Source organism: Sciurus carolinensis, chromosome 13 (genome assembly GCF_902686445.1).
Source record: "Sciurus carolinensis chromosome 13, mSciCar1.2, whole genome shotgun sequence".
NCBI classification, from domain to species: domain Eukaryota; kingdom Metazoa; phylum Chordata; class Mammalia; order Rodentia; family Sciuridae; genus Sciurus; species Sciurus carolinensis.
In genome coordinates this window covers 88,167,513-88,180,631 of record NC_062225.1, presented here as the reverse complement: position 1 = coordinate 88,180,631, position 13,119 = coordinate 88,167,513, and the positions used below count along the sequence as shown (strand labels likewise).

Here is a 13,119-nt window from a genome sequence, read left to right as displayed (position 1 = left end):
GAGTTAATTAGCGCACCTTGCTTTTTGCTGAACTCACGATCCTCCTACCTCAGCCTCTGAGTTGCTGGGATTACAGACATGTGCCGCCATACCCAGCTCTAAAATAAAAATTTAAATTTATTTAATCAACACTGTAGGTCTATGAAGGTTTTTTTCTCCTTTCATTCAAAGGTGTTTATCACACTACTCTAAAAACTTATACCATAAGCATTATAAATTCAAGACCAGCCTCAGCAATTTCACAAAACCCTATATCAAAAACAAAACAAAAAAAAAGGACTGGGGATATAGGTCAATCCTCAGTACAAATTTCTACCATAACAGTTCAAAGACTCTTTAAGTTTAAAACAATCATGATTTTCCTGGGCACAGTGGTGCATGCCTGTAATCCCAGTGGCTCAGGACGCTGAGGCAAGAGAATTGCAAGTTTGAGGCCATTCTTAGCAACTTAATTTTTAAAAAAAGGGCTGGGGATATATGGCTCAGTGGTTAAGCGCCTCTGAGTTCAATACCAGTACCAAAAAAAAAAAGATTTCTAAAACATTTAAAGTAAGAGGTAAGAAAGCCTGTATGAGGAATGAGAACGGATAATCCGGGACTCTGAGAGCTCTATGTAAGAGGGTGCGACTTTTGGAACTCTTCCAAGAGTCTGGGGGAGAGCCCTGGAAAGGACCATCCATGAACAGTCGTGCTTCCCTCTGGATCCTCTAGAGCCTGGGCTGTCCAGAGAACCAAGAAAATCAGGAAGGTGCATGACTAGGCTGTTGCAGTAGTCAGGAGATATGGCTGCTCAAATCCAGCTCTGCCATTGCTAACAGGGACAGGTCATTTAACTTGGTTCAATGGGCTGACCTGCAGCCACTCCAAAACTCACATATTGAAGTCGTAACCTCCTATAACCCAGAATGTATTATATTTGGACAGAGAGCCTTTAAAGCAGCAATTAAGGTAAAATGAGGTCATATGAATGGGCCCTAATCCAGCATGACTGGGGTCCTTATAAAGAAGGGGGTTAGGAAAAAGACTCACAGAGGGAAGATGATGTGAGGACATGGGGAAAGAACATCTAAATGCCAAGGAGAGGGGACTCAGAAAAACCAACACAGACAACACTTTGATCTTGAACTTGCAGCCTCCAGAACTGAAGAAATAAAAAACTATTATTTAAGCTGCCAGCCTGTAGTGCTTATTACAGCAGCTGAAGTTGACTCATTACTAATGCTGAGCTATACCTCTTCACAAAGTAATGGTGGATCTCAACCTACCTCTCAGGGTGGTTGGCAGATCAAATTAGATAAGGTATGTTGAGAGTACTCTACAGATACAGTACGTTATGGTTCACAATCTGTAGGAAACTAATACATTGCCTAGTACATTAAAAGATAAAACTATCACTTCATAGTTCAGTTTACAACAAAGCAACAATACAAACTCAGCAGAATCATGTAGCAGAATCTTAAGGCATGAATCCATATTACACAGAATATTTAACTATCTAAATGTATTACCAGAACAAAATAAAAATTTTAAATTTATACAGAAAATTTTCAGATTTCCAAGTTATACTTCTACTGTTCAATACATGTACACAGCCTATTTGATAATTACTGCCATAAGAGATCCATTAACAAACTTCAGAGAGACCTAAGCTAACAACACAGTGTGGAAAAAAATCTGTATATTGGGTATTCATGCTACTTCCTAGAGAAGAGTCACTGTACTTATTAGATCTGGGATGATATTAAGGTTAAAAGGCATTGCTTCATAGCACTTTTCCTCTTCAGATTCTTTTGCCAGTTGAAATCCCCCATACTAAAGCTGGTCACTGTTGGATCAGCTGGGGTGGCTGCTCCAAGTTCACCACTCTTTTCTAGTTTGTCCCTTCTCTAGTGCAGATACAATTCACATATTAGAAATCCCAGTGTTGTTAAAAGGATCATGTCAGGATCCCATGACCTACCTCCAGCAACATCTTCACATCCCAAGCATCCTTGTCTTCATTGGGGTAACTTTTTGCCATATTGTAGTGCCTTTCACCGGGTTTTACTTCTTGTGGAGACTTCAGAATGCGAATCTATACTTAAAGAGAGAACATACTTAGAACATTTCCTAAAACATTGTAACACTCTAGATACTACACTATTTTATTTGTTCAAAAGACTGTCTACCATGCTGGAAAAAATGTTTTAGAACCAACATTCCAAAAATCCTTCAGCTCTATTATTCAGTGTTTAAATCAAACTGAAAAGCATGATATGGAAAACATGCATGTCAATGAGTTATTTATAAAAAAGTTATAAATGTACTAAATTTTCATATTCTCTATATTCTGGGTTTTTTTTGTGTTTGTTTTTTCCTCTACATTTATTCAGAAAAAAATTAGCCCAAATATTTATTACAACTACAGTAAATAATTTAGAAAAGAAGAATAAGATGTGCATCACTTTGTACACCATAGGAAAAAAGGACTATAAAGAACATGTCCTTTTTGTATATGCATCTCAGACACATTCATATTAAATCTAGCAAGGAAAGAAAGGAACCCAGTATGATTAGTGAATTTTGGAAAAAGAAGGAAGTCATACTCAGCTCAATGGTTTCTGAGTGTCTCTCTTCTCTGCCTGTTTGCATAGAGAAGCCCATTCTGGTCTGCGCTACCACCACATGGTAAGTTTACTAGAGAGAGGATCTCAGCTTTGGTAGTGGGTGGTCAAGGTCAACTCTTAAGAGGAACAACCTATCTGGAAGCCCAACAGGACTGCACATCTAAATCACATCCTCCAACCCATTTTTTAAGGATTAAAGAAGTTGACATTTTTATCTCCTGTTTTACTCCTATGTTCTTCAATTGGTTTCAAGTTCCAAAGGTAAAAAGGAACTTTAGAGTAATAACGCCTCATTCTACTATCCTTTCCATCCCCACCGCCCCACCCCTCTTCTCCCCTCTGCAGAATCTGAAATTCCTTCATTCTTTCGATAAAGCCATTTTAAAATAAGGAAGGCCACTTTATATGTACCGATGTGGAATAATCTCCAATAAACTGAGAAATGAAAAACAAGGTACAAAAGGGTACAGCACACTGCCACTATGTCAAATGCAGACTTACACACACACACACACACACACACACACACACACACACTGCATACTACATACAACTTTTACATACAACATCTCTAGAAAGGTGCACATGAAACCAGTGATGTGGATGTCTCTGGGGAAAGGAACTGTTTTGACAATGAAGAGAAGTTATAGAGACTTACTTTTCACGGTTTGTGTACTGTGTATACATTACCTATTCAAATGACAACTTAAAAAGAAAATGCAAAATAGTAAAAGAATGGAAAAGGGAAAAATAATTCTTAGTTTTATACAAGTACTATCAAAGTTAAACATTTATAAATATGGCACATAAATTCAAAAGTTTTTTTTAAAAAATCTCTTAATTCTATACTACAAAACCTGTAAGAATACAGTTTAGTACAAACAGCCTAGGAAAAATAGATACAATTCACATAATTTACCTATAAAATACCTATTTTGTACAAAGCAGTACTCCATTTCAGAAGTTTCTTTAATTACACTTAGTAATTTGTAAAATTTGTTTTACCATAAGATATAATTAAGATGATATTAGTATAACGTTGTACATACTACTAATAGCTTTTAGGGAATGGCATCTAATGATTCTATATGAAATGCCTTACACAGTATTTTTGGGTAGTTTTTCTGACTAAAAAAAAAATATATATATATGCTAGAATTTTAATTAAAGACTGAAGTATAATCAGAAAAAAAGAATAACACTACAGGGGATAACAGTTATAAATTGGAGCACGCCTGTAATCCCAGCAACTCAGGAGGCTGAGACAGGAGGATCATAAGTTTGAAGCCAGGCTCAGCAAATAAGTGAGGCTGTAAGCAACTTAGCAAGACCCTGTCTCAAAAAATAAAAAGGGTTAGGGATGTAGCTCAGTGGTAAGGTGCCCTAAATTTAATTCCCAGCATTAAAAAAAAAAAAAAAAGAGAGTGAGAGAGTTATAAATTGAGAGAAGGGGCAGTGTAATAGTATAAAAAGTTTGACAAAACAGTCTCAGGACAGAAAATTTCATAATCTTGAATTAATATTAAAAAACTACATAATTTATCAGAAAAAAATCACTGGCATTTGAGAATATTTATTTGTGATTAATGTCAAAGATAAATTTTGGGGTTTTGAATACAATTATTTATATCATAAATTCACCGAGTAACACAAGGCCTTATCTATTGATAAATACCTGCTCTATCTGTATTCCATAACCTTTAAAACCCGCATTATCCCACGAAGTGTTCCGATAGATGTCATCAACTCTGTCAATTAGCTCTATCTGTGTGTATAAAAGAAAAAGACACTGTGTAGATCTTTACCATTTTTTGTAATGTAATACAAAACAGTTCAGGGATAAATTCAGTTTAGAGAAAATGCCTTCGCACAAAGTTCTACTAATCATAGAAACTAGAAACTAGCATTAAGATGTTAATTTTTATCACTGATGGATCTATCAAAGAAATTATTCTTAGCCCTAAACTTAAAGTGCTGTTGCCAGAATAAAACAACAGTACAGTTTATCCCAAATTTTAGGTAATCAACTGCATTATAGAATTGAAATACGAGTATCAACCTTGTTAAAATCTATCACTCCTTCCAAACACAGTGGGCACACCTATAATCCCAACAACTTGGGAGACTGAGGCAGGAGTACTCCAAGTCAAAGCAACTTGGAGAGACCCTGCCTCAAAGTAAAAAATAAAAAGAACTAAGGGTATATAGCTCATTGGTAGAGCACCCCTGGGTTCAATCCCCAGTATCATAAAAAAAAATGAACAACCTACCATTTTTACCACCTTTGAAAATGAAATTTAAAAGTCAATTGATTGCCTAAACATATTCCCTTCTTAGAAGTAGTCTGCCTTCATTCTGTCCCTTGGCAAGTACCTTAAATGCCTTCCCAGAACAGGGTAAAAAGGCAGCGATAGCAAACTGCTATCCCACAAAGTTTGGCACTGAGGGAATGGGTGAAGGAGCAGGAGGAATGAGGTATACTGATCATTCCTACTTCTACTCTGATTTGGAAAGATTCAAGGAGGAGCACAATCACCAAGGATGACTACATGGGAATGAACAAAATGCTAATTACCTATCTTTGTTCTCAAAGAGAATATTCTAGTGTTCAAAATTCAGACTGATGAAGTTAGTTACAGCAACAGTAAAGCAAGTTACAGGTCTAAGAAACTGTTCTTTGCTTATAAGTAACTGTAAGAAATATAATTTTTAAAACACTAGACCTCTCATTGTATTCATTCACAATGTAACAAGAAGTGAGACCCAAGGAGGTCCTTAATACAAAACCCAGATTAAGAGAGCAGCTTTTCCAATGATTTCTCTTGCTGAAGAATAAGAATAGCAATGACTCCTAATACTCTCATAATAAATTCATCTACTTGATATGGAAGGGAAGGGAAAGAAGAGTGAGGGAGGGTATAAATAAAATGGAAAGACCAGGGAACGCAAGGCAGTAAGAAAGATGTCTTTACTGCCTAGTCTGTTGGTTCATGAATAGCCCCATTCTCTTTTATACCCTCAATAAAACTTTGATCAATGCTGAGTTATTATGATGAATGAGGTCATACTAACAAAAAATGTCAATGAAAAATGACTCCCTTGATTTAAAAATTACACATTTAATGCTTAAAAGTTCACAGTCATGCTAAAGATGTAGCTCTGTGGAAGAGCACTGGCCAGTATGCACCCAGCTGAGTTTGATCCCCAGCACTGGAAAAACTACAAAATTCAGTATCAACATTTCTTTAATCTTCCTTCATATCTCTGTTCTAGTTATTTATGCCCATGAAAGTCCCACCTATTTCATGTACTTATACAATTGGCTCTTTAACATGACATGAACAAAACTGACCTCCTCTGAAATATACATATAAGGAAAAGAAAAAAAAAATACAGGTTCACAAGAATAAATCCACAAATGTGATACCACAGGCTCACACCACTATAGCAGTGATGTTTTAAAAGAGCTCATTTGTATAAACAAATATCACATTATGAACTTTCCTCAATATGCATAAAATTTCCAAAGTGCAGAAAGTATTAGTTCAAAAGAAAAACAGGTTTTCATAAATTGGAAAGTAAAGTTTCCATGTAGTAATGTAAGAACCTCAGAAAATGGAAATATTAAGTTGCAAATTATAGGAGTCTTCTCTTAAAGAAATTTACCCACTTACACAAATTTTTTGTACAATTATCTCATGCAATATCAAATACTTACTAAGTAATTGGTAGTGGTGCTTTCTTCCCCTCTGCCCATGTATTTATAAAAGCGATGATCTGCTACCACCAATAGTTTACATGTGTTCTTCATGGGATTAGGATCAGCTCTTCTCTTCACTCGATGAACAAACTCTAATATGAATTTGTATGCACTATTAAATCAAAATTCATCAAAACAAGGAGGGCTTTTTATAGTAACACTTCAAATCTAGCGTATTTCTGAAACAAACATTATTTGAGCTTAGGAACCGTAAAGGTATCTTGAATTAAAAAAAACAATTTGGAAGGAAGCAGAAAAGTAAAAGAAAATATGAGAGTTTTTTTTTCCCCCTGTTTGTTTTGTTTTTGTCATTTTGGCACTGTGGACTGAAACCAGAGGCACTTTACCACTGGGCTACTACTCCTTCTTATTTCTTGAGACACTCTAACTACATTGCTGAGGGGCAAAGACACTGAGGCTGGTCTTGAACTTGAAATCCTCCTGCCTCAGCCTCCCAGATTACTGGGATTATAGTCAAGTATCACAGCACCCAGCTCGAGATATGAGGTTTTTAAAATTGCAGCATTCAAAACCAAGGGGACAGGGGACATGGCTCAGTGGTTGAATGCTTGCCTAGCATGCTTAAGGTCCTGGGTTCAATTTCTTTCCGTCACAAAAAAAAAAAAAAAAAAAAAAAAAAACACACAAAACTAAGAAAAAGTGCCTCCTTAATTTTTAAATACAAAAAGTTTAAAAAGTACTTAACAGAAAAAAACAATTATTATGAAGTTGTTGCTATCTAACAGTAAAAATGTCAAGGTAAGCAAGGCATGGTGGTGCACACCTATGAATCCCAGCAATTCTGGAGGCTGAGGCAGGAGGATCACAAGTTGGTGGGCAGCCTTAGCAATTCAGCAAGACCCTAAGTAACTTAGTGAGACCCTGTTTTAAAGTAAACAATAATGGGCTGGAGTTGAATGCTGCAATTTTAAAAACCTCATATCTCGAGCTGGGTGCTGTGATACTTGACTATAATCCCAGTAATCTGGGAGGCTGAGGCAGGAGGATTTCAAGTTCAAGACCAGCTCAGTGGTGGAGCGCTTGCCTGGCACATATAAGGCACTGGGTTCGATTCTCAGCGCCATATAAAAATAAATAAATAAAAAGGACTACTGGTGTGGCTCAGTGGTAAGCATACATGGGTTCAATCCCCAGTACCAAAAAAAAAAAAAAAAAAAAGTCAAGGCAGGCATGGTAGTACAGGCATGTAATTCCAGATATCAGGAGGCTGAAGCAAGTTCAAAGCCAGCCTCAGTAACTTAGTAAGGCCCTAAGCAACTTAATCAAGTCTCAAAATAAAAAAAGGGCTGCAGATGTTGCTCAGTGGTTAAGCACCCCTGGATTCAATCTCCAGTACCAAAAAAAAAAAAAAAAAAGACAAGATAATTGTAGATTAAAAATCAGCAACTGTGGGGATTTGGAGATGTTTGTAAGGCCATCAATGCTAGACTGAGACCTACCTGGCCTCCTCCAGACAAATAAGCCATATGATAAATGTTTATATATCTTCACAGGCGAAGTATATTTACAGAACATGTAGAAGCACATACATAATCATACACATATGTATTTTATTTATGTAACATACAGAAATATATTCTTGTGCCTATGTGGTTCCACTCATCAGTCTGGGATACTTTACCAAATCAAGTAGAGGCAAAGCCATCAATTTTTATGGAATTGTGTACACACATAGCTAAAACCTTTAACTTTGTAACATAAGAAGCTTTAAAAAGTTAGTCTGCATTAATAGGACATCTTTCTTACTAAATAAACTGCTTAGGAATTTACGTATATACTATTATGCAAGTAATATTGTCTTAGGTCTTCATAAATGAGGACAGTAAGCCAGGCAAGGTGGCATGCACCTGCAGTCTCAGCTACTATGAAGGCTGAGGGAGGAGGATCTCTTGAGCCTGGGATTTCAAGACCAGCCTAGGCAACACAGGCAGACCATGTCTCTTTAAAAGTAGCACAGTAAGCCTGGAATAGCGGTGCATGCCTGTAATCCCAGTGGTTCAGGGGGCTAATGCAAGAGAATCACAAGTTCAAGGTCAGCCTCAGCAACTTAGTGGGGCCCTAAACTCAGTGAGATATTATCTCAAAATAAAAAGTAGAAAGGGCTGGGGCTGTAGCTCAGGGATAAAGTAAGTGTTCCTGGGTTCAAACCCCAGGACTTTTCCCCCACATCCCCCAAAAAGGCAGTCAGTGGTGTCTGGCTACCTAGCATATGCAAGGTCCTGGGTTCTATATCCAACACCTCAAAAAAAAAAAAAATTAAAATTAGTAACAATGAAGAGAAGGAGGACACCTAAAATGACTGGGTCTTTTTGTTTGTTTCTTTTTGTTACCTGGGGACTGAACCCAGGGGCACTTAACCACTGAGCTAGGTCCCCAAACATTTTTATTTTGAGACAAGGTCTAAGTTGCTTAGGACATACATAATATAAGTTGCTGAAATTGACCTCAAACTTGCAATCCTACTGCTGCAGCCTCTTGAATTGCTGGGATTACAGGGCTGCACCACAACATTCAGCTTGTCATTTTTTTTTAAATGACTACTAGACCTGTCCCAAGGCTAACAACCTTTTTGGTTATCTACCCAATACAGATATTTGATATGTCTGCCATGTTAGCTTTTATGCATAAAAAAGGAAATAAAACTTCTCTTCTTGCCCAACTAATTTCTTATAACCTATAATTTCTCTAAAGTATTATTTTTTCATTTCTAAATATCTTCAAATAAAGAATTTTCCCTCAGATCATTTAACTTTCCCATCCCAATCTCTTAAGTCCAATCATTGTTGCTCCCATTTCACTCTAACATTACAGAAAAAGGATTAATGTAAGTATTTCTAAACAACTCTATTTTTAAGCCAAAGACTAGAGTTACTTGATAATCTTTTCTTTTTTCATTAACAACCAATTTAAGACAACTGTAATACACTTCTCATTCAAAATACATGTATGACTTTTTTTGTTTTTCTTTTTTTGCAGTTCTAGGGATTAAGCCCATGGACTTGCATATGCTAGACAAGTGCTTTACCACAGAGCTACATCCTAGTCCACTTGTTCTTCTTTCTTTCTTTCTTAACTCTTTCTATTTACTTATTTAGAGATATCTATCTATCTATCTATCAAAAGACAGGGTCTCCCAAACTTGCCCAGGCTGGCCTGAGACAGCTGAGAATATGGGCATGTGTCGCCACACCAGCTCAAAATACATTTTTAAGTCTTACCTTCAGGTGGCTCTCTGGCTACCAGTCCCTTTGGAAGCAAATCTTCATTATCCACTTTTAAATAACCACACACTTTTGGAGACTGCAAACGTGAAACATTCTTGATATCTTCTGACTTATAAATTAACATTCTTTTGTCCTCGGTATCATTAACAAATCTCCAAAGTGGCTAAAACATATATATGACAAGACAGAAAAAAAAAGAACTTCTTAATATTAAATTCTTACAATGTTCTTTGCTTGTTCTTAGACAACATTTATCTAGCTTAAGTAAACTGACCAGACATTCTATCCAAAATAAATCATTTCTATTTTTAATATAGAATTTCTATGCTGATAAATTCATATTCCTCATTATTTTATCTGTACATGGAAAAAAAGCATTACTTTGTGACAGTTACAAACTCTTTTAGAAGATCCAGAAGAGGAGAAGCCTATACTTTTCCATTAATTTATTCAAAAATTTCTATGTAATGCCAACTGTATACTGGCACTATTAGAAGGGGTGCTAATATTGCAATAAAAGTTAAACACAGTTTCTGTGCATGTGGAATTTCCATTTTAGTTTCCTCTAACATTAAGATATTTCATATGCCTGCCATGTTAGCTTTTATGCATAAAAATGGAAATAAAATATTTTTGAGAGAGATGACTGAAAGCTTGCAACAATATGCTTGAAATTTATTATTGGTTTCAGGAAAGTTATTTTATAAAAATCTGCATTTACAGTAAATCACAACTCATGGGTTCCAAAGATTTCCCAAGCCAAAAGGATGCTTCTGTTTTGACAAAACAGTTACCTATAAAGACAATGGTCTCATCAGAAATAGGCAGTTTGTGGGGAATGTATAAAAAAGAATTTAAAATGTCAGGCTGGGAATGTAGCTTACTGGTACAGCGTTTGCCTAGCATGCATGAAGGCCTGGGTTTGATCTCTAGCAATGCAAAAACAAAACAAACTTGTTTCTCCATCAGGGAAACAAATCAATGAGACACCACTTTATATCCTTTAGGATGGCTATAATCAAAGACAAATTCTGGTAAGGATGTGGAGAAACCAGAACCCTCATAAATGTTGACAAAAATGTGAACCGGTGTAGTCATTTTGAAAACAATCGCTTGATCATACGGTAACTGTTTTATACAAAACAGAATTTACCATATAATCTAGCAATCCTGCTCCTAGAATTTACCTAGAAGATATGAAAAATATATCCACTTGAAAACTTGCTCATGAAAGTTCATAGCAGCACTGTTAATAAGAGCCAAAAAGTGGCAACACCTTAATTGTCCATCAACTAATGAATAGTTTATATCCATACAATGAAACATTATTCAACAACAAAAAGAAATAAAGTACACACATGCTTCAACATAAATGAACCCTGAGAATACTGTTCTAAGTAAGGAGACCATAAGGCCAAGGAAATGCCAGCACTATGCTCTTGAATTTCCCAGCTTTCAGAACCATGAGCTAAAAAACCTCTGTTCTTGCTAGGCATGATGGTGCACGCCTATAAACCCAGTGAATTGGGAGGCTGAGGCAAGAGGACTGGAAGTTCAAGGCCAGCCTCAGCAATTTAGTGAGATCACAAGCAATTAAGCGAGGTCTTATCTCAAAATAAAAAATAAAATGGGCTAGGGATGTGGCTCAATGGTTAAGCAACCCCAGGTATCCAAAAGGAACAAAACAAAAAAAAACACCTGAATTACCCCATCTCAGATATTGTTATGACAACAGTAAAGGGACTAAGACAAAAGTCTAAACATTAATAGATTATAACATTGCATGGTCAGAGATTTCTTTTTCATATTGATGGACAGACAAAAGACTAATGGTCACATAGTCTGGATGTATTTTTTAAATATAATATTTATAGAACCAGCACCCTGGCTTAACCCTTCCAGCAGATACACCTGAAAATCTTTCTCTCTCTTTTTTTTTTTTTTTTTTTTTTTTTTTTGCGGGGCTGGGGATTGAACTCAGGGCCTGTGCTTCCAAGGCAAGCACTCTACCAACTGGGCTATATCCCAGTAAAAATTTCATTTTTACCAACTTTAATTAATTTTCCCACAGATAATCTGTTTTGGTGATGATATTCCACTACCCAAGGTATTCCTATTTTTCAAAAAACATGGAATCAACTTCAACTCACAGATAAATGGCACATGTTTTGTTTTCTTTTTTTTCAGAGGTGGGGTATACTGGGGATTGAACTCAGAGGCACTCAACCACTGAGCCACATCCCTAGCCCTTTTTTTTTGTATTTTATTTAGAGACAGGATCTCACTGAGTTGCTTAGCACCTCACTTTTGCTGAGGCTGGCTTTGAACTGCCAACCCTCCTGCCTCAGTCTCCCAAGCAGCCGGGATGACAGGTGCATGCCACCACAGCCAGCATAGGTTTTGTTGTCTAGACTGGTATCTGACAAGCAGATACATGCCTGACGTAAACATGGTCACCTTAGTCTGACTTCTACCATTAATGCTTCAGTGGAAGAGTGGCCAGAGACTGAGTTTCTCTATTGACTTACCAGACTATGAATGATAACCATTTACTGATCTAACATGTTCAGAGTAGCTACCAGAGATATGGATAAAATTTCACCTTTATCTTTGAGAATGTTTACGTCTGGAGTACGATTATTACAGAAAAATTTTAAATGCATCAGGAAAGAACGTTTTCTCTTCCTATTTCCACCCCACATGTGCCTCTTTCAATTGTGGTACTTAGAAATAGAGGGTAAATCTGATGACAGCTTCCTAGACATACAAGAAAGTTTTTCTTTTTCTTTTCTTTTTTGGTACTGGGGATTGAACCCAGAGGCACTTTACCACTGAGTCACATTGCCAGCCCCAGACCCTTTTATTTTTTTTATTTTGAGACAGGGTCTTGTTAAGTTGCTTAGATCCTTGCTTAGTTGGTAGGCCTCGGATCCTCCTGCCTCAGCTTCATCCTTGCTGGAATGATAGGTGTGCGCCGCACATTGCTTCATCCTTACTTTTCAAATCGTCTACTTTCTTCTTTGTAACCAGAAAAAAGTCAGCAAAGTGGCAGGATATAAAATCAATACACATAAATCTAATCCATTTCTATTCATAAGTGATGAAAGAGAAATTAGGAAAACCACTCCATTCACAATAGCTTCAAAAAAAATAAAGGGGTCAGTCGGTAGAGTGCTTGCCTTGCAAGCACAAGGCCCTGGGTTCGATCCCCAGCACCCAAAAAAAAAAAAAACTTAGGAATTAATATAACAAAAGAGGTGAAAGACCTCTACAATGAAAACCACAGAACATGAAAGAAAGATCTCCCATGCTGCTGGAAAGGCAGAATTAATATTGTCAAAATGGCCATATGGCACTATACGGATTCAACACAATTCCAATTAAAATCTCAATGACATTCCTCATAGAAATACAGAAAGCAATCATGAAATTCATCTGGAAGAATAAGAGACTTTGAATAGCCAAAATAATCCTGAGCAGAAAAAGTGAAGCAGGAGGTATCACAATA

The 13,119-nt window shown here is 36.6% G+C and overlaps 1 protein-coding gene across 3 annotated transcripts in view; it reads right to left on the bottom strand.

Annotated features, from left to right (window-relative positions):
• The window catches only part of Adam17 (ADAM metallopeptidase domain 17), a 54,561-nt gene that overhangs the window by 16,552 nt on the left and 24,890 nt on the right, over positions 1-13,119 (bottom strand). Inside the window, exons 5-8 of one of the 3 annotated variants that reach the window (XM_047521890.1) lie at positions 9,606-9,774; positions 6,325-6,458; positions 4,282-4,371; positions 1,961-2,074 (exon numbers count right to left, since the gene is read on the bottom strand). In XM_047521890.1, coding sequence (XP_047377846.1) covers positions 1,961-2,074; positions 4,282-4,371; positions 6,325-6,458; positions 9,606-9,774 — 507 coding nt within the window. Of the gene's footprint in view, positions 1-1,960; positions 2,080-4,281; positions 4,372-6,324; positions 6,479-9,605; positions 9,775-13,119 lie in introns of those variants that run through there. The other 2 variants (XM_047521891.1, XM_047521892.1) reach the window with 2 other exon arrangements.